General features: G+C 39.2%; 1 protein-coding gene across 1 annotated transcript in view; it reads left to right on the top strand.

Annotated features, from left to right (window-relative positions):
* Nucleotides 1–25,354, top strand: part of APAF1 (apoptotic peptidase activating factor 1) — a 96,466-nt gene that overhangs the window by 63,854 nt on the left and 7,258 nt on the right. Inside the window, exons 19-26 of the mRNA XM_010355937.2 lie at nucleotides 1,921–2,046; nucleotides 4,012–4,131; nucleotides 6,963–7,079; nucleotides 11,977–12,102; nucleotides 20,436–20,555; nucleotides 20,876–21,001; nucleotides 22,658–22,783; nucleotides 24,407–24,550. Coding sequence (XP_010354239.1) covers nucleotides 1,921–2,046; nucleotides 4,012–4,131; nucleotides 6,963–7,079; nucleotides 11,977–12,102; nucleotides 20,436–20,555; nucleotides 20,876–21,001; nucleotides 22,658–22,783; nucleotides 24,407–24,550 — 1,005 coding nt within the window. The remainder of the gene's footprint in view (nucleotides 1–1,920; nucleotides 2,047–4,011; nucleotides 4,132–6,962; nucleotides 7,080–11,976; nucleotides 12,103–20,435; nucleotides 20,556–20,875; nucleotides 21,002–22,657; nucleotides 22,784–24,406; nucleotides 24,551–25,354) is intronic.

Genomic DNA, 25,354 nt, shown 5'->3' on the forward strand with positions numbered 1-25,354 from the left:
GCCTTAGCCTTCCAAGTAACTGGGATTACAGGTGCCCACCAGCACGTCTGGCTAATTTTTTTTGTATTGTTTTTGTATTTTTAGTGGAGATGGTGTTTCATGTTGGCCAGGTTGGTCTCAAACTCCTGACCTCAAGTGACCCACTTGCCTCAGCCTCCCAAAGTGCCGGGGTTTATTGGGTTTTAGATCTCCTAGGAGATCGTGAACCTTATGTGTAGATCCTCAAGGTAAATGTGGAGTGTTTGTTAGGATTTTTAGAAACAGTACTAAGTAGCAACCCCTCTTTCAGCCTTTCCTGTCACTTCTAAAGTCCTTACCCTCTGCCATCCTTAGCAATCTCCAGGAAACAATGAAACAGTATCCTCCCTCTTGAAATATAGGGACTCAGTTCTGGAGGCTCTGAGTGACAAAGAAATGATGGGAGAGAGATGGGGAGAAGAAAGTGGGAAGAGAGGGGAGGATTCTCAAGGGAGATTTTCAGTTTCTTAAGAGAGATCTTCAGTTGTGGAACCACTTTCATTTTTGGCCTTTAGCTCTTTATATCCCAGCTTGACTCTAGAGAAAAGGCAGAGAAAATTTCATACAATTAGTTCATAACCATAGAACTCACTGAATGAAAACCAGTCACTGGGCCTATAATGAGGTACTTGTTTTGTCCATGCTGGTTCTGAAATGATAAAGTGGTTTTGTAATTTAAAGTGTGATGAGAGGAACTCAGTCACATATGGTACTTCATTAGACTTGAATATATTAGAGTAATTTACAGCAGAACCCAGGACAAAATACCAGGCTGCTGGTAGACATGGTAATAAGCATGAATAACAAGAGAAATGTGTACATGTTACAATTATTGTGTTAATTTATTGTAGGTTTTACAGTCAGTTGAAATGAAGGTTAGATGACAGTATTAGTGGAAAAGAATCTGAATATGGAAGCTGCTTATGTTCATCCTATTATTTTTTGGATTGATTTTTTTTAAGTGATAAAGTATTTGCATGATTCCAAAGTCAAAGTTTTATAATGAGTTATATTCAGAGAAGTCTTGCTTTCATCCCTATCCCTTCGCCTCTCTCTCCCTCCTTCCCTGCATATGTAACTATTTTCTGTTATTGGTTTAACTGTCCAATATTTCTTGCATATATAAGCAGATATCTATAGGCATATATATATATCCATACCTGTATCCTTCTATTTGTTCTTGTACATATTTTTCCATCTCATATAAAAGATAGTACTGTGGCCGGGCGCGGTGGCTCAAGCCTGTAATCCCAGCACTTTGGGAGGCCGAGACGGGCGGATCACGAGGTCAGGAGATCGACTCCATCCTGGCTAACACGGTGAAACCCCGTCTCTACTAAAAAATACAAAAAACTAGCCGGGCGATGTGGCGGGCGCCTGTAGTCCCAGCTACGTGGGAGGCTGAGGCAGGAGAATGGCATGAACCCAGGAGGTGGAGCTTGCAGTGAGCTGAGATCCAGCCACTGCACTCCAGCCTGGGCGACAGAGCGAGACTCCGTCTCAAAAAAAAAAAAAAAAAAAAAAAAAGATAGTACTGTATAGTATATAGACTCTTCTGCACTTTGCTTTTTTTCTGTTAACAATATATCTTAGAAATTTGTTGTCATCAAGGTGCTTTTCTCATTCTTTTTAATGGCTGCATGATGTGCCATTATGTGATTAATGTAGTTTATTCAGTTGGTTCCCTATTGATAGGTATTTAGTTTCCTAGTATTTTGCTATAAGAAATAATGATGCACTAAATAATCTTCTTCATAAGACATTTTGTAGTTTTGATAGTGTGTTTTTGAGCAATTATTCATTGAAGTGGTATTGCTGGCTCATTCTTGCTATTTTCAATATTTTTGCTATCTTCAAAATACCTATGTATGTGATTTCCTATATGCTGTGTTTATTCTGTAGTTGTGGAATATAGACTCATGTTCAAAGGTGGCTGATTGCAGAGGACATTTAAGTTGGGTTCATGGTGTGAAGTTTTCTCCTGATGGATCATCATTTTTGACATCTTCTGATGACCAGACAATTAGGGTGAGAAATATTGAGATTTTCAGTTTGAACATTTCCTGATAGTGAGCTAAACCTCTTACAAACCAAGAAATTGATGGGTAGCACTGAGGTAAGCAAAATAGGAAACTAGTACTATACTCCTATTCACCCTGGAAAAGTGCTATTATATGGACTGTAACAGTCTCATTCATTCACTACATGTTCATGAGGATTACCATGGGCCAGGTGCTGTGGGAACTTCAATGATTAAACTGTATTTTGGTTAATTTAAAATACTGCATTTGATTCCTCAGAAAAATTTTTAACCCTTTTCTTTACCTTGAATTCCTGCATCCAATTACTTCCCAATTCTAAGAGAGTCTACCTTTTCATTTTCTATTATTATCTCTACCTTTCTATTTCTGCTACCCAAGTTCAGGACTTTGTTACCTGTTACTTCTCTTGTTGTATGAGTCTCTGCCACAAGTATTCCTTCTTGCTTTTCTGCATGCAGCTTCTAAGATACTTTTTTTTCATGTACAATATAGTCATGTCATTTTTGCTCAAAAATAGATAATGGCTCCCTTGTCTACCAAAGTAAATATATACTTCTGTGTCTGCCATTAAGCTTCTCTACAGCATGGCCTCATTCTGCTCCAGTCTGTCTTCCAGTTTATTCCTACAGGGAACCAATACTGGACTGCTCACATTTTCCCAAGCACTCCGTAGTTGCCTGCTTCTGTGCTTTTCCTTAAGTGGTTTCTTATATTTGGAATGCCCTGCTTACCTGTATCTCTGTTGAAATCCTAACCATTCTATAAGTCCCCTCAAGCCTTCTCTATCTGGGGAGAATGCCTGTCTTTCTTAATGCCATCTAATTCTATGTCATTTTCTAGTGGTGCTTATCAAATTTTGACTTGAATTTAAATACAGATATGATTTACCCCTTATTTCCAACACTCCACTGCTTCTCTGGCTTATTGACACATCTTACATTATAAGCTCTTTGAGGCCAGGAACCATGGCTGGTCCCCACAGCATCCAAATACAGTGTTGTATATGAATTATAGCTAAAATTAATTCAGTGCTTACTATATTCAAGATGTTATGCAAAGTACTATATATATATATACATATAAATTTACTAATTCTCACAATAGTCCCTTTTGCAGATAAGAAAACAGGCACAGAAGGACTGAGAAAAGGCAATGGTACTTAACATGCCAGTCTCAGTGAGCTTGAGCCAGAATATAAATCAACACCCTGCTTTCTTCATCAAGAAAGTCTTCTTGAAATGAAATAAGCTGCATCACTAGGCACAGTTACAGTGTGTTTAGTGATGTAGTTGATTTACATTCTGGTGCAAACTTCTTTTTTTTTTTTTTGTCATGGAGTCTTGCTCTGTCACCCAGGCTGGAGTGCAGTGGCATGATCTTGGCTCACTGCAACCTCTGCTTCCCAGGTTCAAGCAATTCTCCTGTCTTAGCCTCCTGAGTAGCTGGGACTACAGGTGCACACCATCACGCCCGGCCAAGTTTTTGTATTTTTAGTAGAAACGGGATTTCACCATGTTGGTCAGACTGGTCTTGAACTCCTGACCTCAGGTGATCCACCCGCCTTGGCCTCCCAAAGTGCTGGGATTACAGGTGTGAGCCACTGCGTCTGGCCCAGACTTCTTATCTTGTGGATTGGTATCAAACAGTTTGAGAACTAGCAGGAGGTCCTTATCTTTGAGTAACACTGGGTTAAGCAACCTGCCTGAAGTTACAACTTTAGGTAGAACTAGAATTCATGCTGAGGAATTTTGACTCTGGAGCCCATAACTCTTAATACTAACTGCATCTTACTATAGATTGTGTTAATAAATATTTATTTTGGATCATAATCTAATATTGAAACCTTTCTAGCATCATAGGTATTTTATGTGAAACATAGTTTGTCTCTTGCTTTAAGATGAAGACATATTATTTCAGAGATGGAATGATAATTTCTTTATCTCTTACTCAGCTCTGGGAGACAAAGAAAGTATGTAAGAACTCTGCTATAATGTTAAAGCAAGAAGTAGATGTTGTGTTTCAAGAAAATGAAGTGATGGTCCTTGCAGTTGACCATATAAGACGTCTGCAAGTGAGTATTTTTTAGAAAAAATTGGAAAATTGTTTTGGTTGAATTTTCTATTCAGTTTTTCTTGTTTTTAGACCTGAGATTAAACATAATTATTTTGTATCTAACAGTTGTCCAGTAGACATTGGTTAAATAAATATACGTAGGTCTCGAGCTGAGGCTTAGATATACTTATATTTAGAATTAAATTAGATAATTCCTCATCTCACTGCTCTTCTGTTGGTATCTATGATCACATTCTTTGATTTGCATGGAGTCTAAGAATACCATGAGGACAAACTCATGTTGTCTACAAGAGTGATTCAGACATGTGTGCAAGGGGGATGAGCATATAGAAGTATTTTTAAAAGGGAAGGATTCCAGGGTCTTTGAAAGAACAGAAGTCATTTTAGATGAGGAAGGAGTCTGAGTGATTGGAACTGAGGTGAAAGGACCTGGGCTTTACATACTGAAGTACGCCTGTTCATTTACACACACCTTTGTTAAGTAGATATTTATTGAATGCTTATTTTGGCCCTTGAGGAGGAAAGGGTTGTGTAGTAAAATTGAAAGAACTGTATTGCTTAGGGATCCAAACAGCACTACTCTAGCCTATTCTCCCCCTACCCTCCAACAAAGAGTGGGACACATGAGAGGAAGGCATTTCTCAACTAGCTGAAGAGAAAAGGAGACCCAAAGATTCATTGGCAGAGGAATATGCCATTCCAGGAGCTCAGATTGGTGGTAACAGATGCCCTAAGAGCAGATGCCCTAAGGAGCACTGGAGTTCAAGAGCAGGTTGGCACCACTGTGCTGGTGGCTAAATAAGGTGTCATTGCATTGACAGAGATGTCCTGGAAGTGGTGATAGTGTAGATAGTGGCAGCAAGAGAAAGCAGATGCCTCATGGAAGATCAAACACAAGAGGCTATCTATATATTGGTCAGCCCAAGTAGAACAGCAGAGTATGGACCATTGAAGGAGGTGTCAGCATGTGGAGGTGACAGCATGTGACTGTGACTTGTGGCTAAGAGAGGTGGTAAGAGCAAGCAGCCAGATAAGAAGGGCAGGAGGTGGCATGGCTTTTATGTGAACTGGTGGGACATTCTCCCTTGCCCTGAGGATTCCCTGAGACATAGGATTGAGAAGGACAGAAACCCTTTCATAGTGAGGACTAATGATCCTGAGAGACATAGGATTGAGAAGGACAGAAACCCTTTCATAGTGAGGGCTAATTTTCTTTCTTTTGTTTTTCTGTTGAGATAGTCTCTCTCTGTTGCCTAGGCTGGGGTGCAGTGGCATGATCTTGGCTCACTGCAACCTCCGCCTCCTGGGTTCAAGAGATTCTCATGCCTCAGCCTCCCGAGTAGCTGGGACTACAGGTGTGTGCTACCACTTTGAGCCTCAGTTTTTAAGGTCCTTTTCATCTTACAGTCTCTGAGCTAGTTACAGGGTCAAAGTAGAATCCAAATTCAGGAGTAGACACTGGGAGTAAATCGCTTGGCATGTGGTAACTTCTTGTTTACTGTGGCTGTCAAAATCAAGCTGTAAGTCACCGCTGAATATGGCTTGCTTTGATTTTACAAGTTTTACTATTGTCCTCAATATGCTGATTAGGAGCCCCTAATACACAGTACTTCTGGGGTGAATTGGAATGTGGAATTCAATGTGAATTTCTCATTAACTGTTTTTTAGAAAGCTGATTCTTCCACTTGGGATATTTCCACTCCAGTTTTTTTGTCAAATTTAGTGTCCTCATGCTTGTATTTCCTTTATTAAATTTGTGCAACCTTTCTTTAATGACTGTTGTAACTGTGACACTTAAAAAGTCATCTGTCTATAAAGATATTCTATAACAGTGGTTGTGGGAGAGTTTAGAGGATAAACTTAATAGTTTCATTTAAGTGAATAAAACATTTTTTAGTTTTTACTTAGAGAGCTCTTGAAATTAATTTTTGAGAGAAGGAAGATGTTCAGCTCTTTGTAGTTCAGTTTTCATTTTGAATATCTAATAGATAAAAACATGCTAGGTAAAATAATGTTAAGGAAGAGCTACCTGTGATTGATTGACTGTAATCTTTGTACCAGAAACAAAGATGACTGCTTATTTCATGTTGAAAAATAATTCAAGAGTTTTAGTTTATGACACTAAGTTAGAGAGAGGTATCTGACAATTGATTTAAGCTTGAGAGATATTTTCCCAGATCACATGTTTTAGATGAGTGATAAAGCATCATAATTCATGGGATTTAAGCATTGGTACAGATTATGAAATTAGGTAATCTTTGTTTAAGCATTGTAAATCCAGCTACACAAATTATGCTTATGAGTTCTCCATTGTCCTCGCTGCCCCCGCTCCAAGAGAAAGAATCTTAATTTACACTGTTTTGTGAGTGATTTGGAGGATATAAGCCCCATTTTAATTTGTCTTTTTATGTCTGTCTCAGTCTTGTTTGACCAACAGCTTTGAAATGTAGCAGAAAAGTATATTTTAACAAACGATAGCCCTATTAAAAGTGGGCTTTGTGAAGAAATGGAAAACGGTGTGGAGCTAGCTGTGGGATTACAAATCAGACAGATGTGTCTCAGGTGGCAGGCACAGCAGCTGCTTTTTAAACCTTGTAATGCTCGTTTTATTTTATGAAGATGTATTTGAACCACCAAAGTGGAATGAAATGAAAGTGTAAAGTGCTAAATGCAGCTGCTGAGACTAGGATATGGCTTTGTTGTTCCCCTGAGAACTCTTGTTGGTTATTTTCTGTGTTTTATTTTATTTTTTTCAATTGAAGCCTCTGTTCTAAAGAACAAAATCTGCTCTTACAGCCTAATAACTGATTTTGCCTCATTTTTCATTAGCTCATTAATGGAAAAACAGGTCAGATTGATTATCTGACTGAAGCTCAAGTTAGCTGCTGTTGCTTAAGTCCGCATCTTCAATACATTGCATTTGGAGACGAAAATGGAACCATTGAGGTATTCAGTGCTAGTCTTCAGAATCTTTCTGTACAGAATTAATTAACTAAAACTAATTATATGTCTGGCATTGTGCACTTCTATTTTTATTTATTTTTATTTTTGAAATGGGGTCTTGCTATGTCACCCATGCTGAGTGCAGTGACACGATCACAGCTGACTGCAGGCTTGACCTTCTGAGCTCAAGTGATTCTCCCACTTAAGCCTCCTGAGTAGCTGGGACTACAGGTGTGTGTCACCATGCCCGAATAATTTTTTATTTTTTGTAGAGATGGGGTCCCCTATGTTGCCCAGGCTGGTCTCAAACTCCTGGGTTTAAGCGATTGTCCTGCCTCAGCCTCCCAAAGTGTTGGGATTATGGGCATGGGAGCCACTGTGCCTGGCTATTGTATACTTTTTTTTTTGAGACAGGATCTCACCTTGTTGCCCAGGCTGGAGTGCAGTGGCCCAATCTTGACTCACTGCAACCTTCACCTCCCAGGCTCAAGGAATCCTCCCATCACGGCCTCCTGAGTAACTGGGACTTCAGGTATGCACCACCACACCCAGCTAATTTTTCTGTTTTTGTAGAGATGGAGGTTCACCAGTGTTGCCCAGGCTGGCCTTAAACTCTTGGGCTCAAGTGATCTGCCCATCTTGGCCTCCCAGAGTGCTAGGATTACAGGTGTGAGCCACCACACCCAGCCTATTATACACTTTTATACTAAATAAATCTTTCTGTGATCTATTAATCATTGTTCTGTTAAACTAAAAATCATCTTATCCAGTTGGCTGTATATTTTTCAGATTTCCTGTATTACTGTTTCTCATGCTTTTTGTCTTTTTATGTCCCTTATTCTCTACTTAGTTGTTTGGCTGTTCTCCACATATATCAAACACTATCTATCAAGATTTCGCTAACTATGCAAAGAGCACTTTTTTCTCCTCTTCTTAGAAGCCCAGCCATATGGGGTATAAGTTGTTTCCATTTTGGTTCTGATAAGGCTCATGGGGAATATTGGTGCAGGGCTGCCTGTGCTTGGCCGCTCCACCAATCCTTGCTGTTCTACTTTTGGTGGCAGAAGTACCTCAATTCATCACCTGAAATCCTTAATTTATCTAACAAGACCAAATAAGTAAAAATAGAAACATGTTGCAAGGCAAAAAATGTAGTATAATAAAAGGCATTTTGGGTAAAAATATTATTGTCTTTATCACAAGTGAAATTCACAAAAGCACATTTTCTCTAGCTTTATAATGATTTTAAAAACCATTATATTTTAATGTTTTATACCAAAAACATTGGTTCCTTCTCTCACTTTTTCTCACCAGGCATCTAGGAATTATTTTTTAACCAATTACTTATGGCACTGGCCACAGTATTTTACTTTGGATTCATTTTCTTAAGGAATTACACAAATATTCTGTAGTCCATATTGCCCCACGGAGAAGAGACTATATGCTTAGACACAAAGTGAAGAAGGAAGCTTTTAAGACAGTGATCTCTATACTCTTATATATTTGCTATGACCCTTGTGTCATGGATTGAGAATTCAGGCTTTGTTTTCTCTTTATTATTGTGAAAAATTTATTTATCATTTGTTAAGATGTGTACTATTCTGAGAAAGTACATTATGGATATGTATTTCTTAAGCAAGGGATAATTGTATGTTTACAGGTGAACCTTAGAGTTCCATCTCAGGCTCATCTCTCAAACTGTTGTGTATTATTATTTATTCTTAAAGAGTCCTTAGTTTCTCTTTTATCTTAACCTCGATGTCAAGTCAGTACCACATTCTTTTCATTTTTACCATCTATCTTAAAATAAGTCTTTTAGTTTAAAAATAAACTCACAACACACATATGTGCTTCATCCACATCGTTAGTTACCTCAAAGTCATCAAATAATATAAATAATACATAATGAACCATGTGAAATTACCAATATTTACCTACAAAGTGGCGGTTTCGTATGGTGTATCCTCATATCATCAAATAATAGCAACTACCATTTATTAACTGTTTACTGTGCCAGATGCTCTCATTGAATTCTTTTTTTTTTTTTTTTTTACTTTAAGTTCTAGGGTACATGTGCACAACGTGCAGGTTTGTTACATACGTATATATGTGGCATGTTGGTGTGCTGCACCCATTAACTTGTCATTTACATTAGGTATATCTCCTAATGCTTTCCCTCCCCACTCCCCCGACCCCACAACAGGCCCCGGTGTGTGATGTTCCCCTTCCTGTGTCCAAGTGTTCTCATTGTTCAGTTCCCACCTACGAGTGAGAACATGCGGTGTTTGGTTTTCTGTTCTTGCGATAGTTTGCTGAGAATGATGGTTTCCAGCTGCATCCATGTCCCTACAAAGGACATGAACTCATCCTTTTTTATGGCTGCATAGTATTCCATGGTGTATATGTGCCACATTTTCTTAATCCAGTCTATCATTGATGGACATTTGGGTTGGTTCCAAGTCTTTGCTATTGTGAATAGTGCCGCAATAAATGTATGTGTGCATGTGTCTTTATAGCAGCATGATTTATAATCCTTTGGGTATATTCCCAGTAATAGGATGGCTGGGTCAAATGGTATTTCTAGTTCTAGATCCTTGAGGAATTGCCACACTATTTTCCACAACAGTTGAACTAGTTTACAGTCCCACCAACAGTGTAAAAGTGTTCCTATTTCTCCACATCCTCTCCAGCACTTGTTGTTTCCTGACTTTTTAATGATCGTCATTCTAACTGGTGTGAGATGGTATCTCACTATGGTTTTGATTTGCATTTCTCTGATGGCCAGTGATATGAGCATTTTTTCATGTGTCTGTTGGCTGCATGAATGTCTTCTTTTGAGAAGTATCTGTTCATATCCTTCACCCACTTTTTGATGGATTATTTCTTGTAAGTTTGTTTAAGTTCTTTGTAGATTCTGGATATTAGCCCTTTGTCAGATAAGTAGATTGCAAAAATTTTTTCCCATTCTGTAGGTTGTCTGTTCACTCTGATGGTAGTTTCTTTTGCTGTGCAGAAGCTCTTTAGTTTAATTAGATCCCATTTGTCAATTTTGGCTTTTGTTGCCATTGCTTTTGGTGTTTTAGACATGAAGTCCTTGCCCATGCCTGTGTCCCGAATGGTATTGCCTAGGTTTTCTTCTACGATTTTTATGGTTTTAGGTCTAGCATTTAAGTTCTTAATCCATCTTGAATTAATTTTTGTATAAGGTATAAGGAAGGGATCCAGTTTCAGCTTTCTACTTACGGCTAGCCAGTTTCCCCAGCACCATTTATTAAATAGGGAAGCCTTTCCCTATTGCTTGTTTTTGTCAGGTTTGTCAAAGATCAGATGGTTGTAGATGTGTGGTATTATTTCTGAGGGCTCTCTTCTGTTCCATTGGTCTATATCTCTGTTTTGGTACCAGTACCATGCCATTTTGGTCACTGTAGCCTTGTAGTAGTTTGAAGTCAGGTAGTGTGATGCCTCCAGCTTTGTTATTTTGGCTTAGGATTGACTTGGCAATGCGGGCTCTTTTTTGGTTCCATATGAACTTTAAAGTAGTTTTTTCCAATTCTGTGAAGAAAGTCATTGGTAGCTTGATGGGGATGGCATTGAATCTGTAAATTACCTTGGGCAGTATGGCCATTTTCACGATATTGATTCTTCCTATCCATGAGCATGGAATGTTCATTTGTTTGTGTCCTCTTTTATTTTGTTGAGCAGTGGTTTGTAGTTCTCCTTGAAGAGGTCCTTCACATCCCTTGTAAGTTGGATTCCTAGGTATTTTATTCTCTTTGAAGCTATTGTGAATGGGAGTTCACTCATGATTTGGCTCTCTGTTTGTCTGTTACTGGTGTATAAGAATGCTTGTGATTTTTTCTCATTGATTTTGTATCCTGAGACTTTGCTGAAGTTGCTTATCAGCTTAAGGAGATTTTGGGCTGAGACGATGGGGTTTTCTCATTGAATTCTTATAACATCCTGGATGTTCGGTGGTGGTATTCTTGTTTTAAAGATGTCTAAACTCTTATTTCCACAGTTTTCATAAAATCAATAAGTGGCAGAGCTAGGATTCAAACCCAGATCTCTGAGGCTATGTGCTCAACTGTTATGCTATTCTGCCCTTGCCTTATAGGGTTTGTGAGATCGTTCATCCCGCTCATTTAGGAAGGTTCCCATTCACACAATTCCCCTTTGTTTTCAAGGGGCTTTTCTTCCAGACATGGGGGTTAGGTTTGAGTTTCTGGAATCTCCTGCTTTAGCATCATCTGTATTTTCCTTAGGCTTTCTTGAGTATATTTTAATTTGGTCCATGAAACATATTTCCTCTCTTTTTGTTTCCTTTTTTTGGTATGAGTTCATTTGAAAGCTTTTTTTTTTTTTTTTTTTTTGACATAGTTATTATCTTTTGAATTTGTTACTACTTTTATTTGGAGTATTATTAGTCTTTGGCCCTCTTAAGTAGTATTCTCATTGCACTGCCCACCAGCCTTCTCGTATCCTCTTTTCCTTTACCTGTCTCCCTCATCATCTTTTATCTTCCCTTGTTTGTGTTGTTTTATGAAGAATTTGCCATCCAGGACTTACTTTCTTCTCTCATATCCATCTTAAATGTCTTTTTTTTTTTTTTTTTTTTTTTGGAGGGTGAGCCTAGACAGCCACTTGTTTGATGAAGTGGGGAGTTGAGTAACCAGAAGGACCACTGGTTCCTACTGCTGTCTGATGATTGCAGGGAGTGTTTTATTTTAGGGTATAATATGTGCATATATATGTGATATTCATTTGTTTTTAATTGGGGTGAAAGCACCAGATGGAAATTCTGTACCCTCTAGTCTAATTTTAGTTTAATATCTTTGGGGTGTAATGCCTATGTGTTGCTTAGTTTCTTCATATTAATTTTCTGTGTTTTTCTGCTTTGAAGATTTTAGAACTTGTAAACAATAGAATCTTCCAATCCAGGATTCGGCACAAGAAAACTGTATGGCACATCCAGTTCACAGCCGATGAGAAGACACTTATTTCAAGTTCTGATGATTCTGCAATTCAGGTGAGAGGGAGGTTGAACTCTTAACATATTTAATGCTGATTCTAAAATGAACACTATGATTATGTCTAAAATCTGATGTATATTTTAAGCACATTGCTTTGGGCATACATTCAGATTATGCACATGGGCTTAGATGATTGGTGTTTCATATTTTTCTGTGGGTGAGACAGACAGTTTGTCTTAGAACCCTCTGTTGGAAGGGTGTTTATTTTGAAAATGAAGGGTTTGTTTGCATTTTCTTGCCTGCCTTGGTATTTGGATTTGTATCAGTAAGTATACTTTTGCCACATTTATGTAATTTCTCTTTATTTTTCTTTACAGTAGTAAAATCCAATGGAAATCATTTCATTCTTTCCTTTTAAGAACAAGATGTTTATTACAGGAATGAAATTCTGTGAAAAGAGAATAGTTTGACATAATAAAGAATTGTGGATATGGAGGCCTAAGCTTACTATATATATATATATATATATTTTTTTTTTGAGACGAAGTCTCGCTCTGTCGCCCAGGCTGGAATGCAGTGGCCGGATCTCACCTCACTGCAAGCTCCGCCTCCCAGGTTCATACCATTCTCCTGCCTCAGCCTCCCGAGTAGCTGGGACCACAGGCACCCGCCACCTCGGCCGGCTAGTTTTTTGTATTTTTTAGTAGAGACGGGGTTTCACCATGTTAGCCAGGATGGTCTCGATCTCCTGACCTCGTTGATCCGCCCGTCTCGGCCTCCCAAAGTGCTGGGATTACAGGCTTGAGCCACCGCGCCCGGCCACTATATATTCTTTTAAAATTTACTTGATTATTAAAGTCCCAAAGCACATTGTTTTAAAATTCAAATAGTATTACAAGATTTATTATGAAAAGTAGACCCTTTCCCCCATTTCTCATTCTCCAGAGGCACCATTTTTAGCTTTTAGATGTTTCTTTTGATATTACCTTCATGCCTCTGTATGGCATGCTTATAGTGCTCTTCTTGATTTTACCATTTGAGAAATTATCTATCGAATTCCCTACAGGAAGATGTCGCTTTTTTCCTTCTCCCACCTGTCCTGCCTTCAGCTTATGTGCATGCACACGTTCACAGGCACTCATTTATCAATCCATTTATCCCAATTATGACGAAATTTTGTTTAGATCCTTCCTGTTATTATGATCACTGTGTACTAAGGGTACTGTGAATGCGTTTTTTGTCTTAATGCAGTGTAGGAAAATTTGACCTTTGGGTGTAGTTGGAAATTATTTTACACTAAAACTTTGAAGACATTGTTCCATTTTCTTCCAAGTTCCAAAGTTCATGTTGAAAAGTTTGAAGCCATTTTGCTGCCTAATCTTTCTCTCTGGAAGATTTTAGGGTATTCATTTTGTCCCCAGAATTTTGAAATTTCCTGATGATATACTGTGATGTTAGTTTTTATTCATCGTTTTGGACATTCAGTCTTCCTTCTCAATTTGGAAACCTATGTTTTTCAATTCATGGAAGTTGGATTATTTCTTTGATTCTTTCCTTTTTGTTCCAGTTTGCTTTTTCTTTTTGTAACAACCATTATTCAGATGTTAGATCTCCTGGACCGATAATCTAGTTTTCTTTTTTCACGTTTCATCTTTTTATACTGTGCTTTATTTTTTTTTCTTTTCTTTTTTTTTTTTTTTTGAGATGGAGTCTCACTCTGTTGCCCAGGCTGGAGTGCAGTGGTGTGATCTCGGCTCACTGCAACCTCTGCCTCCTGGGTTCAAGCAGTTCTTTTGCTTCAGCCTCCTGAGTAGCTGGGATTACAGGCTCATGCCACTATGCCAGACTATTTTTTTGTATTTTTTTAGTAGAGGTGAGATTTCACTGTGCTGGCCAGGCTGGTCTCAAACTCCTGACCTCATGATCCTCCCGCCTTGGCGTCCCAAAGTACTGGGATTACAGGCGTGAGCCCCTGCACCTGGCCTACTGTGCTCTATTTTCTGGGAGTTTTCCTCAGTTTGCCTTCCAGCCATTTTTATTGAGTTTTTCATTTCTACTATTATATTTCTAATGCATTAAATTCTTATTTTGTAGATAGAATATTTTATCTCTCTGAGGAGATATACACACAGACAGGTAAATAAATATATATAATATATATAGAAATTACACACACATACACGCATGCACACACACACATATGTGTAATTTTTTTTTTTTTTTTGAGACAGAGTCTCGCTCTGTCGCCCAGGCTGGAGTGCAGTGGCCGGATCTCAGCTCACTGCAAGCTCCGCCTCCTGGGTTCACGCCATTCTCCTGCCTCAGCCTCCCACGTAGCTGGGACTACAGGCGCCCGCCACATCGCCCGGCTAGTTTTTTGTATTTTTTAGTAGAGACGGGGTTTCACCGTGTTAGCCAGGATGGACTCGATCTCCTGACCTCGTGATCCGCCCGTCTTGGCCTCCCAAAGTGCTGGGATTACAGGCTTGAGCCACCGTGCCCGGCCTTTTTTTTGTTTTTTGAGATGGAGTTTCACTCTTCTTGCCCAGGCTGGAGGGCAATGGTGCCACCTTGGCTCACCGCAATCCCCGCCTTCCAGGTTCAAGCAATTCTCCTGCCTCAGCCTCCTAAGTATCTGGGATTACAGGCATGCACCACCACACCCAGCTAATTTTTGTATATTTAGTAGAGATGGGATGGGGTTTCATCATGTTGGTAAGGCTGGTCTTAAACTCTGGATCTCAGGTGATTCACCTACCTTGGCCTCCCAATGTGCTGGGATTAGAGGCATGAGCCACTGCACCTGGCTTATATATACAATTTTTTTCCCCATAAATTTTTATTTGGCTGCATAGTTGCTGTTCCCTCCAAGTTGCTTTTTTCTGTTTGGTTGTTTTGACCTCCTATTTTGAAGGCCTCCTTAGCTCTCAGTGGTATTAGCTACCAGAGATGTGTACTAAACAACTGACTGAAAGCTCTGTGTGTTGACTGAGATCTTCTCTAAAAGGTGATCTGAAAGGGGAACCTTTATTGTGAGTATCTTCAGGTCTTTTGTCTTGGTCTCCTCAGATTCCTAGAGAGGAATTTTCTGCTCTCTTGCCTGAAGGATAAACCTGGCTGGCAGGTTCTTAGAGCTAAGTTGGGAAAGAGAACAGGAAGTATTAATAGATGTTGGATCTCAACATTTAGTATGTAAACCTTCCCTTGATCCCTCGTTATCAGAATTGTAATTCTACCCTGAGTTGTGCTGGTGCCCTTAAATTCCGAGATTCTTCTTTCTAGTTTGCTGTCACTGTCTGTCTACTTTCTTCCCTTTTTTCTCATAGTAACTTTAGGATTCAGCAGCAATTCTTCTCTTTTTTTTTTTTTTTTTGAGACAGTCTTGCTTTATTGCCCAGGCTGGAGTGCTGTGGTGCAATCTCTGCTCACTGAAACCTCCACTTCCGAGGTTCAAGTGATTCTTCTGCCTCAGCCTCCTGAGTAGCTGGAATTACAGGCACCTGACACCACACGCAGCTAATTTTTTGTATTTTCGGTAGAGACAGGGTTTCACCATGTTGGCCAGGCTGGTCTTGAACTCCTGATCTCAAGTGATCTCCTCACCTTGGCCTCCCAAAGTGCTGGGTTTACAGGTGTGAGCCACCGTGCCTGGCCTTCTTTTTTATATGAAATCAAGTTTCCTAAACTCCTTGGAGGAGTGGGGAAGTCCAGCATTTCTAGCTTCACAGGTCTGCAGCTCCTTCTGTTGTTTTCATGAGGCATTAAAAATATGGCCTTACTGGGCGCAGTGGCTCACACCTTTAATACCAACACTTTGGGAGTCTGAGGTGGAAGGATTGCTTGAGGCCATGAGTTAGAGACCAGCCTGTGCAACACAGCAAGACCCCATCTCTACAAAATAAAATAAATTAGCCAGGTGTGGTAGTGCATGCCTGTAATCCCAGCTACTCAGGAGTCTGAGGTTGGAGGATCACTTGAGCCTAGGAGGTCCAGGCTGGAGTGAGCTATGATCATGCTACTGCACTCCACCCTGGGCAACAGAGCAAATCCCCATCTCAAATATATAATGGCCTTGTTCTTAGGAGATCTCTTTGCTCCATCTCCTTCCCTCACAGTTATTTGGACCTTCTCTTTCTTCTGTTGCCCTTATCCTTGTTATACTCCATTTGGATTCTATTCCCTGTGGTTTCTCCTCATTGTAGGGTTGTCCTGGTTAATTTTATGAGCTCACAAGGCTCACATTGCTCCAGTCCTTCCAGACTTGTACCCAGCCCCCTCACACTCAGTGTCTGCTACTCTTCTCTAGTTGGTCCATTGCACTTTCTGGTGAACACTATGTGGCTATCTTAGGATTCTCTGCCTCCTAATTCCTAATACTTATATTCTTAGCCCCACTCTCATTTTCTCCTTTGGGTATACTTAGTACCTTCCATTTTTGAGCATTTTGGGAGTTCATAATGCCGATTTTGTTGCTTTAGACTTTTTCTTTTCTTTTCTTTTTTTTTGAGACAGTCTTGCTCTGTTGCCAGGCTGAAGTGCAGTGGCACGATCTCGGCTCACTGCAGCCTCCATCTCCTGGGTTTAAGCGATTCCCCTGCCTCAGCCTCCTGAGTAGCTGGGACTACAGGCACGTGCCACCATGCCCGGCTAATTTTTTTTTTTTTTTTTGTATTTTTTTTAGTAAAGATGGGGTTTCACCATGTTGGCCAGGACGGTCTCCATCTCTTGACCTTGTGATCCTCCCGACTCAGCCTCCCAAAGTGCTGGGATTACAGGCATGGCCACCGCACCTGGCCGCTTTTGACTTTCTCTAATGCCTTTAGGATTCTGTTTTCTTGACTTTGCTGAGTCAGTTACCATTCTCCTGCTTTCCAGCCTCCCACATTTTGTTGCTGTTATCTCCTTTCTCATTCTTTTAACCTTGCCATTTTAGTAGGGCTTTAGAAGTGAAGGAGATAATGCATATGTTCAGTGGAAGCTATTATATTCTTTTATTTGTATATATATATATATATTGCTTGTGGTGGCAGTATTTAATTATATTGTTAAAAATGGTTTTGGGAAAAAGATCTTTTAATGTTATGTCTGTGTGAGTCCTAGGAAGGAGTATGATTCGAATGAAATTTGGCTTCAGTACAGAAACTTACTTGTTATAGGCTCCCATGACACTGGTGTTCTAGCTGTAAAACTCAGTGTAATATTCACCTTTCTTCCTCTCCAGATGTCTTTGAAATGGGTAAAACTAAAAACTATATTTGATGAAGTTCTTTTGAGACATTGTATACTATGTAGTTTTCTATCAAAAGTTAAATTCATAAGGTTTTTATGACCAGCTTGACGATTTCAGGTATTCTCAGCTAGAGGGAAGAATAATTTCTAGAAATATTTTTAGAAAAGGAGTTAGATTATATTTAGAAATATGGTATTATATTATAGAAATAAGTAGTTGTGTTTCTTCCTCTTTTTCTGTTCTACTCAGAATACTTCTTACATTTACAGTGTTTTAAATGTAATAAAACTCTGTAGATATTTTCAAGAAATGACTGGTTGGGTTTTATTTTCATTTTTTAAAGTTTTTGTACATGATTATATGGAGGTTTGTTTTAATCATCTTTGTATCCCCAATGCCTGGAATGCAGTAAGGGTTCTGTAAATCTTTGCTGAGCTGAAGTTATTGCCAAAATTTAAAGAATCAACCCACCTGATGATCGCTCTTAGGATTGTGAAAATTGAGGTCTACTTTGGTAGTTTTTGATCCTTTACCTTGATGTAAATAAAGGCCAAGTATTACCCATGCTTACATGAGCCAGTATATAAGACTATGTTAGTTCTTGCTGGTATGAAATGTTTCCGGCCGGGTGCGGTGGCTCACACCTGTAATCCCAGCACTTTGGGAGGCCGAGGCGGGTGGATCACGAGGTCAGGAGATCGAGACCATCCTGGCTAACACGGTGAAACCCTGTCTCTACTAAAAAATACAAAAATATTAGCCAGGTGTGGTGGTGGGCACCTGTAGTCCCAGCTACTCAGGAGGCTGAGGCAGGAGAATGGCGTGAACCCGGGAGGTGGAGCTTGCAGTGAGCTGAGATCCCACCACTGCACTCCAGCCTGGGAGACAGAGCAAAACTCGGTCTCGAAAAGAAAAGAAAAGAAAAGAAAAGTTTCCTTAGCATTTCTACAATTTAAATTTTATTCATATAGCTGAAAAAATTCTACAAGTATATATACATTGCAAACATAGTCAATGATAGAGACATCCCCAGACTCAACTTTTACGTTTGACTAATGATGGTGAAAGTTTAGTGATATTAAGGTTATTCAATTAGCACAGTATGTTCAGTCCAACAACAACAACAACAACAACAAAAAATCACTCATCATCATTGCCTAGTCAGAAACCTTCTGTAACAAAAGCTGCAAAGGCTATTCCTAATCTGCCCTCAGTGGTTGTCAGATTCTTCATTATATCTGCTTAGGAAGGCTATCTGAGTTCTTGATGCAGAGGGCAGAAATAAGATACTAAGTTAGAAATGAACATTGAATCAGGCAAAGCTACAACAGGCAGTGTCTGTAAACTAGAAGGAGCTGTTCAGCATAGCCATTGATCCTCCAGTTCAGTAAAGCCCAGAAATGGGGAGGAGAGAGCCAAGAGGTTCCTAGTAGAAATGGACTAAGGTCTTTTATGCTTAGTCACATGGGGTGCCCTTCCTCTCTGGTCTGATTTGGGAAGCCAGAAAAGCCTCCATTTCTCCCCCTTCCCCCAGCATATCTCATTGGGTTCTTAAAATTTGAAAATTACTAATTCATTCTCTTTAGAATTACTCTCACTTCCAGTTTGTCTTCTAAAGTTCTCTTGCTTGCATGCAAGACCCTATGCTCCTGATATCCTGCTTCTGTGAATGAGCATTCTGAGGCAGAAGATGAGATCTGAAAGCCAGGGCTTGGTGGGGAGGGCGACTGCTAAATGTGATGGAAAAAGAAGTAAAATAAGGGGAAGAAGAGATGTCATTTCTTTTAAGATTTTGCCTAGGTCTGATTAAAGATATTTCTGCTGTTTAACATAGGCCAGTAAAAAGCTAGACTCAGAATGTTACTCATATGCATACCTGTAGTGGTAGGCTGCTTTTTCTTTACCTTTTTATGTTTTTGGAGCTGGCCTGTTTGCCCATACCTCAGAATTTTGGCTTCATCAGGCCCACGGGGCTGTTTCTTTGGATACCTTCCCAACCTTTTTTCTCTTCTGTTTCTTCTGCGTCTCGTATGCTCTAGTTGGATGGAACCATGAGCAGGCCCCTTTTGACGTTTCCCTGCTCCTATACTTTAACTCCAACATTTATTCCCTTTGAAGAACCCTTCTCAGTTTGTGAATCACACTTTCAACCCATTCCTCGAGCCTACTTTGAATGTGTTATCTCCACCAAATTTTCTCTAAGCAATTACTTTTTTTGACTTTCACAGAACTTTTATCTCTATCATTGTATCTTATATTGTAGGATTTTTTTGCGTTTCTTGTTGTATTTCTCATTTTCTTTGCTAAACTCTTAAGTTTCTTTATGCTAGATCCTTGTTTGATTCATATTTGCTTTGCATATAGGTACTAAATAAACATTTGTTAAATAAGTTAATTTGAAGTCAAGTATTAATAGAGCTCTAAATACAGTTGCTTTGATTTAGTAATTAAGAGATGTCCTTTACATAGCGCATAAAAATAAACTTCTGTTCTGTGTACCTTTGTGTCTCAGATGCATTTGTATGCATATTTTGTGCTAGTTACTCATGTTATTTCAATCCCCCCACACCTTTCCTTATGTCTGAGGAGCTCCTCCTGAAGCTGCACGTGAAAAACAATGCCTTCTCACTTCTGTCATTTTGAGGATTGTATTGGGGGATAGCTGAGATATTTGAACCTTGGAAACTCTGTGTTCTGGTTTGAAGCTGCTTTGATCAACTGACCTTCCCAGGCCAGCTTCAGTGGAGCCAGGATCTGTAGACTTCCCCAGCTTGTAGGTTCAGAAATCTGTGACTATGTAATTAGGATAATTTTCTCAGGAAAATTTAATCAGATGGTGAGCTCACTGGCATATTGTGTGTTCTTTTTTTTTTTTTTTTCTATCTTCTGGTATAATTAACTGTTCTCCAAGCAACTGAAGAAAACAAATTTTATTTAGGAGGAAAAATATTTTATTTTGCCTCTAGTCAATTTACTTAACCCCAGCTTCTCTCTGTCTGTAAAATGTGGACACCATAGTCTTCTCTGTTATTCTTCTCTGTTTTACTGAAATGCCGTGTGAGTAAAAAACTTTAGACAAGAGAATGTACACTCTGTCCACCCCTCCAATGAGACAGGATCGGGGGAGGATTATAACAGACATATTTCTTTGATATTCAGGTATGGAATTGGCAGTTGGAGGAATATGTCTTTCTACAAGCCCATCAGGAAACAGTGAAAGACTTTAGACTCTTGAAAAATTCAAGACTGCTTTCTTGGTCATTTGATGGAACAGTGAAGGTAATTTGAAGTATAAATTTGTTTGTGTTTGAAAAAGTATTCTCATATTGCAGTGATTATATTGAGACAGCCAAAAGCCACTGAAGGCTAATTACTTACATTAAAAATTTTTTATTTTTCTCATGCTTGTTTTCTGTTCATTGCAGTCACCTACATCTGCTGTGTTTTAGTGAGCATTTATACTGTTAGTCACATTTAAAGTAAAGGGGTCAGAACAGCCAGTGTACTAAAACTCATTTTATAGATCTGTCTTGTAGCTGATTATGCTTTTTAATATAAAATGTTCTTAAAAGTGTCAACCTCCAATTTTTTTTTTTAAGGTATGGAATATAATTACTGGAAAAATAGAAAAAGACTTTGTCTGTCACCAGGGTACAGTACTTTCTTGTGACATTTCTCATGATACTACCAAGTTTTCGTCTACCTCTGCTGACAAGACTGCAAAGGTAGGTCAATCAGTTGAAACCATGCATAAAACTTTGGCAGTGGTTATGTATAATGAGTCCAAATAATATATACAACAGGACATAACAGTTGCTCTCTACATGTCTGTCCCATATTTTGTGATCTTTTGGACGATGTCCATTGGCATTTAGTTGGTATCAAATGAATGAAATGAAATACATTGAGGACTTCCATAAGTAATCCTTATGGATTACTTTTTGTCTATAATCAAATGCAACCTCTACTGCATACTGTAGGCAATGAAAATCATTGAAAGGGATTTACATTTAATTATACACTGACAATATAATTTTAATATAATTAATGTAATATAATTGACGTGTGTCTAAAATCACATTCTGGTGAATGATGCTGCTTGGTTGGGGACCTCAAGTACTCCCTTCTCTCCTTTTTTCTCCTTCTACCAGTCTTTCCAAACTACAAATCTTGGAATCGTCAGGGACTCCATCCTGTCTTTTGTGCTCTGTTGATGACTCTTTAGTGCACCTTAGAGTTATCTTCTCCTTGTCACCACCCTGAAGAGCATGCTTTCCTCCTCCACCACTGGTGGACTGTCCCAGCATCCTGCCTCTGGTCTGCACCTCTTCCACGTTATCTTCCATACCACTGCCTGTGTCTCTTGTTGAAACACCTGTTACCTAACGGTTTTTAGGCCAACTACTTAGCTCATCACCGTCTTTTTCTGTTATATTGTTTCCTCTGTGCCAGCCAACTTTCCAACTTCATCTTTTTGTGCATGCTGCTAACTTTGGTTTGATAAACCTTCTACTGTTTTACCTTGAAGCATTATGACTCATCCTTCTAGACCTAGATTTGATGGCAGCTCTTTTGAAGCATTTCCTGACCCTCAAGCAAGGTTAGCTGTTCTACCTCCAGTGTTTCTAGTACATTTTATTCATTTGTTAGAACATTTACTTCATACAACTGTTCACTAACTGTTCGTGAGCCTGTCTTCATGACTAAACTACAAACTTTTCAAGGATAGTGACTGTAACTAGTTTATCTTATTGTACTACTAGTTCTAGCTCACTGTGCTTGGAACTTGGTAGTTTTCAGTATGTGGTTGCTAAATAATGTTGACAAAACCAAGAGACAATATGGAAAGGAAAAAGAAAAAATAGCATTTGGCTGCCAAGAAGTAGGCTAGTATAGTGACTAACCTTTAAAGATTACTTGTCACATCCTAGTAATTTCACTCTCTATAATCTCATTTAATCTTCACATCATAGGTACGACTGTCCTTATTTTACAGATGCAGAGTATGAAGCTATAGAAGCTTATGTGACTTGTCCTAGTCACAAGAATCTAGTGAACAGTGGAGTAAGGACTCACATTCAGGTCTGCTTCACTGCACAGACTGCTCTTAGCTGATTCGGTGTTCTTCCATGTAGGTCTAAAGTAAGGAAGGAGTGACATTGATCCTTGAGCTGAATTTAACTTGAGTAATTAAAGGGAATCTCAGAAAAATTAACAAGATTGCATGCTGGAACTTGGGCATCTCATGAAAGTTTATGAATTGCCAAACATTAGAATGTCCATGTGATTGAATTTATGGCTGAATAGCACTCAAGGCAGGGTTTGCAGATGCTTATTTTGAGTGAATGTACCATTGCTAAACAATCCTAATTGCCTTCTAGATCTGGAGTTTTGATCTCCTTTTGCCACTTCATGAATTGAGGGGCCACAACGGCTGTGTGCGCTGCTCTGCCTTCTCTGTGGACAGTACCCTGCTGGCAACGGGAGATGACAATGGAGAAATCAGGGTAGGGTGTTTGCTGACATGAGAGCACTGCTCCTCTTGTAGCTTGGGCTAGCACTCTTCACAGTGGGGACCTTTGTTCATGGGCCAGGGAAGCATAGTCCTGAAGTTCTGGTTGGATGAGGCATTCTTTTTATTTCTTGTGCACATTGTATTCACAGCTGCACTCCACTGCAGAAACGGATTCATTTTAGAGTTAGAGTGAAGCATTCCCTATATATATGAGAAGGCAAGTGCTCTAGTCATTTGCAGTTCATTCTCTGCCATTAGCTTGAGAATGATTCATCTTAATTCTTGGACTTGAACCAAAGGTTGTTTCTGGTAGCAGAATTTGAAGAAAATAATTTTGTAAATTATGGTCTGGATTATAAATGAATTGCAAATCCTGCTGTTTTCTGGAAAGAAAAGATCTCTTTAGCACTATACCCATTTGATAGCCATTTACAGTGTGGTTTGTTGCAGTCCTCTGTGGACTGCCTGCCTGTTAAATCGTGCAGAGGTTCACATTTCTGTCATTGAGGGGCAGCGAAGGGCTCCTTATTGAGTCAGAGGCTGCATGATAGGCCAGTATTTATTGCTCTGCAGTGCTTAAGATATACATACAAACCATGCCAGTTTTATTTAGAAAACAGTCTATATTTTTTAGATATATTTTGACTTTTAGAAAACAATCTTTTTACGAGACATAGAATGTTATTCTGTGTCTGTGGAAATATAGTACCATATGGAAAGTATTGCATGCTGAAAGCTTAGAAATTATGGAAAAGGAGTCAATTGACTTAGTTGTGTCAGAAGAATTGGGGAGCTGATTGAAAAAGTTTGGGCATTGGGATGACTACTTTGGTAACCAGTATATATGAGGAAGGTGGGGTTTTCCCCCCTTTCATTACAAAGGAGGATTTAAAACTCCAGGAATAGGTATATAGTGCAGAAGACTAGAAGAGTAAACAGTTTGCAGGAATAGACGTGTTATCAGATGGGCTTTCTAGGGAAATTAAGATTCTTCTGCTTGAGGACTAAGTAACCAACCTTCTCTCTACCAGTCACATAAATGTGTGTCAGCTGAAGTGGCAGGGCTGCTTTGGAAATGTTCATTTTGCTCTGAGTTTGCATCTTTGGATGAATGTGCTCCTTTACCAGTTATGAGGCAGTGTTTCATTTTTCCATCACTGCAGGAAAAAATTGTCTCTCTTAAAATTGTGCTATTTTAAAAATTTTTGTTGGTACATTAAAAAAATTTTCTCCCTGATTATTCAGAGTATAGGAAAGTTATTGATTTTTGTATGTATGTGTACTATCTTATTGAACTCTTTCTAATGAGTTTTTCCATTTGGTTCTCTTGGATTTCCTAGGGAGAGATTTGCAAATGATGATTTTATTTTCTCTTACCATTTATGCCTCTGTTTCTTTTTCTTATTCTGATGTACCTTTATTTGAAAAATTGGAGCACTGCTTATATCTTAAATGTCACTGGAAATAAATGGCAATATTAGCATCTGTGATAGGATTGTTTATAAAAGTCTAGTAAAATAATTTTAGAATACATATATATGGACATATATATGTTTTAAAACTAGAGAAGCTTCTGGATAACTCTGTTAATGAATTGTGTATCATGTTTACGTAGATATGGAATGTCTCAAACGGTGAGCTTCTTCACTTGTGTGCTCCGCTTTCAGAAGAAGGAGCTGCTACCCATGGAGGCTGGGTGACTGACCTTTGCTTTTCTCCAGATGGCAAAATGCTTATCTCTGCTGGAGGATATATTAAGGTAAGAGTTTCCCAAGAACTGTGAAAGAAAATAATAGCCTATATCATACTTTCCAAGCTATTTTCACTTCCTGTTTCTCAGTTGGGCCTTTTACAACCCAGCAGAGTAAAAAGGCTGCTACTCTGGAGGCTGAGGTGGGAGGATCACTCCAGTCTGTGAGGTCAGGGCTGCTTTGAGCCATGATTGCGCCACGGCACTCCACCCTGGGTGACAGAGCGAGACCCTGTCTCAAAAAAAAAAAAAAAAAATCTGGCAGTAAAATCAGTTTGATAACTAAAAAAAGAACAGAAAAAAATATTGAAAACAAAAAAGAACCAGAGAAAACTTTAAAAAATCATTAAAAGCCAGGCGCGGTGGCTCACACCTGTAATTCCAGCACTTTGGGAGGCCGAGGCGGGCGGATCACCTGCGGTCAGGAGTTCGAGACCAGCCTGGCCAACATGGCGAAACCCCATCTCTACTAAAATACAAAAATTAGCCAGGTGTGGTGGTGCACGCTTGCAGTCCTAGCTACTTGGGAGGCTGAGGCAGGAGAATCGCTTGAACCTGGGAAGCAGAGGTTGCAGTGAGCTGAGATCATGCCATTGCATTCCAGCCTAAGCAACAAGAGCAAAACTCTGTCTCAATAATTAATTAATTAATTAATTAAAACGGAAAAAAGAAAAAAAAGGCAGTTACCGTTATCCCCATTTTGTAGTGATGAAACAGATCCACAGGACTACTTTCCTCAGATCTTGGGGAAGCTTTGGTGACAGTGTTAGGGATGCCCTCAGTCTAGAGCTGTCATACTGCCCCATACTAAAC

This window comes from Rhinopithecus roxellana, chromosome 10, assembly GCF_007565055.1.
Source record: "Rhinopithecus roxellana isolate Shanxi Qingling chromosome 10, ASM756505v1, whole genome shotgun sequence".
NCBI classification, from domain to species: Eukaryota; Metazoa; Chordata; class Mammalia; order Primates; family Cercopithecidae; genus Rhinopithecus; species Rhinopithecus roxellana.